The 2,724-nt window shown below is 32.8% G+C and overlaps 1 protein-coding gene across 1 annotated transcript; it reads right to left on the bottom strand.

The window, feature by feature from the left end:
- Positions 1 to 960: 960 nt before the first annotated feature.
- Positions 961 to 2,234, bottom strand: LOC21393238 (photosystem I reaction center subunit psaK, chloroplastic). The gene is made up of 3 exons (XM_010111937.2): positions 2,028 to 2,234; positions 1,518 to 1,592; positions 961 to 1,273 (listed from the first exon to the last, which is right to left on the bottom strand). The coding sequence occupies exons 1-3, from the start codon at positions 2,106 to 2,108 to the stop codon at positions 1,046 to 1,048; spliced, it is 384 nt and encodes a 127-aa protein (XP_010110239.1). The 5' UTR covers positions 2,109 to 2,234; the 3' UTR covers positions 961 to 1,045.
- Between the last annotated feature and the right edge of the window lie 490 nt (positions 2,235 to 2,724).

Below are 2,724 nucleotides of genomic sequence, written 5' to 3'. Positions count from 1 at the left end.
CATAAAACAAGTAGAAAAGAAAAGGGGGCTCAAAAGAAAGCAAAGAAACAGAAAAAAAAATAGATTTAAAATAAAGAATAAGGGTGAGAGGAAAAATAAAAATTAGGGATTAAAGGAATAAAGAAGAAAAAAAAAGGGGCCATAAAACAAGTAGAAAAGAAAAGGGGGCTCAAAAGAAAGCAAAGAAACAGAAAAAAAAAAACTAGATTTAAAATAATAAAAATAATAATAATAATAATAAATAAATAAGGATTAAAATGATAATAAACTTAAGTAAGGGTGCAAGAAAAAATAAAAATTAGGAATTAAAGGAGCAAATAAGGAGAAAAGAGACTAATAGCACACAGAAAAGAAAATGAGGCCCCAAAGAAAGGAAGGGGAAAATAGCAGAAATAAAAGGTTTTTGTAAAGAAAAAAAAGGGAGAAACATTTCATCCCCATTCTCTAACAGAGAGAAACGTTTCGTCCCTTTACAGCACCCCTTTAGGACTAATATATATGTTAGAATAATGTCGTATTGTATTTTCGTCCCTCTTAAGGTTCTAATTCGGCCACCTTTATTTTTCATTTCAATTTTATACTTGACCAAACAAAAACATTGTTTTTTTCTTTCTTTTAAATCTCTTTGATTTTTTCCCTTCTCTTCTTGAATTATTTGTAGTGCCACTCGAATTTTACTACAGCCTCAATAAAAGGGGGAAATATCCTTCTCCCTTACTTCTTCATTTGGAACATTTTGTTGTGTTATTACGTGGCTTTGTTATTGCTAATATGTTAATGGATATCCTTGAAAAATAAAAAATAAAAAGACAAGGTGATATAGTTATCGGAAATACAACCGAAGTAATGGTGATAAATATAAGTGCCCTTTCGGAAGATTGCTTATGTTTTAATTTTTTAATTTTCAGTTTTCTTCTTTTCTTTGTTTAAAAAGGATTAGAAGTGTGTTAGCTTGAAGAATTACCGGTAACAAAAAGCATTGGACTATGGCATAATACAAGAGTTTTTACAAACCAAACACCTATAATAAATTAAGCAAAGCTTTTTACAGTGAACCAATGTTCTTGAGGCCAAGAACAACCCCAACTCCAATGATGTGGCCAACGGCTCCACAAGCCAAGGTGTCGGCAAGGGTGAAACCGGCCGGGTCACCAGTTTGCAGCCCTGAGTCCCTTATCTCAAGCTTCAATCCTGCTGTTGCCTTTCTGTTTGCAGACGGGGCTAGCCCAAACCTTCCAGCAAAAAGCATTAGGGTTGTGCTGGTCACCATAATCTGTAGCATTAACATAAATGTAGATCAACTTGATTAATTCAAAAATTATTTTAGCTTTTACTTTTCTTTCGAAAAAAAAAGAAAAAAGAAAAAAGAAATATAGTGGATTCTATGATATAAAATATGGTTTCAGAGCAGTCATACTCATTCTGATCCAACCAGAGTTTAGATTAGACTTGGGGTTATTCGATCAGTCGTGATGAATATAATTTTTTTTAAGGTTTTAAAATATTCTAGTTCTTACCAAATTTGTGGGCGAGCCAATGTAATCGCAGCGAGCACCGAGAGCACCCTTGCGCCTCATTGGTTGAACTGCTGCCTGAACAATGAGATCAAATACTAATATACCTAATATAAACAGAAGAATGATTCTACCCAAGAGAGAGAGAATGGTGATTGGTGAGAGATAGCCTAATATACCTTCATATATCCTATGGAAACCATGCTAATCATAGGATTTCCTAGGTTTTTCTGCAAAACTTTTGTTGTGTCCTTGATTTTGGTCAGATTTAGTTTAGTTTTTTTTTTATTTTTTTTATTTCTTACAATCATGAAATTACTGTTATCATTATTACTATTGCGACGTTTTATAAAGCATGAAATAACATATGAAGCATGCAATAACTAAGTCTAGCGTAATAAAATTCACCAAAAAAAAAAAAAAAAAAAAAAAAAAAAAATGCAAACAAAAACTAAGTCTAGCTAAAAAAAATCCACAAAAAAAAAAAAAAAAAAAAAAAAAAAACTGACTGACCAGGGTTCTAACGGGAGCAGCTGAGAATTGGGGCCTTAGCCCATTGAATTGAGGGAGTGAAGTAGCCACTGTGGTTGCCATTTCTTCTCAATCAAAAAGGATAACAGATTTTACAAGTGCAATGTCTCTTTTGCCTTATTTTTGACAGAAAAAAAAAATTAGAATATAATTTTTGCAGCGAGAGAATGAAATGATTATAAACCACTGAGTGTAGCAAATCTGCACAGCAGCCACATGAGCAATTTGTGGCTTCAGGATGTTAGATTTGGATACTCTGAGATGTGGTTGCTTACGTGGCATTTTGCCATTGGATTACCCAACTGGATAAGGTTTGGTTTTTGGGTGTTTGATAAATTTATAAATAGATTGTTGGAATTAGATGTGCTGAGCTGGAAATGGGCTATTTTGTATGTCGGGGTTGGATTTGGGCTTGCGTTTAGCCTAATTGAAAAAGAGAGAAATGGTAGAAAATATGCCTATATTTGAAACTTGTGGAATTTAGGGCACGTTGCATTGTATTGTATAATTTATATACGATGCGGTGTTTAGTTTGTAGTAAATTATACTGTGTTTAGTATCATATTATATTTACGTATTAGTTTATAATAGGATAAAATTTAAATCTAATCATAAAGTAGTTTGGCTCCGATTTGAATTCAAACTCAACATTGGGAGCAGACAAGGAGGAAAGTAGAGT

This window comes from Morus notabilis, unplaced genomic scaffold (assembly GCF_000414095.1).
Source record: "Morus notabilis unplaced genomic scaffold, ASM41409v2 Scaffold104, whole genome shotgun sequence".
Lineage (NCBI taxonomy): Eukaryota > Viridiplantae > Streptophyta > Magnoliopsida > Rosales > Moraceae > Morus > Morus notabilis.
The sequence above is the reverse complement of the archived record's forward strand: the minus strand, read 5'-3'. Positions and strand labels throughout refer to the sequence as shown.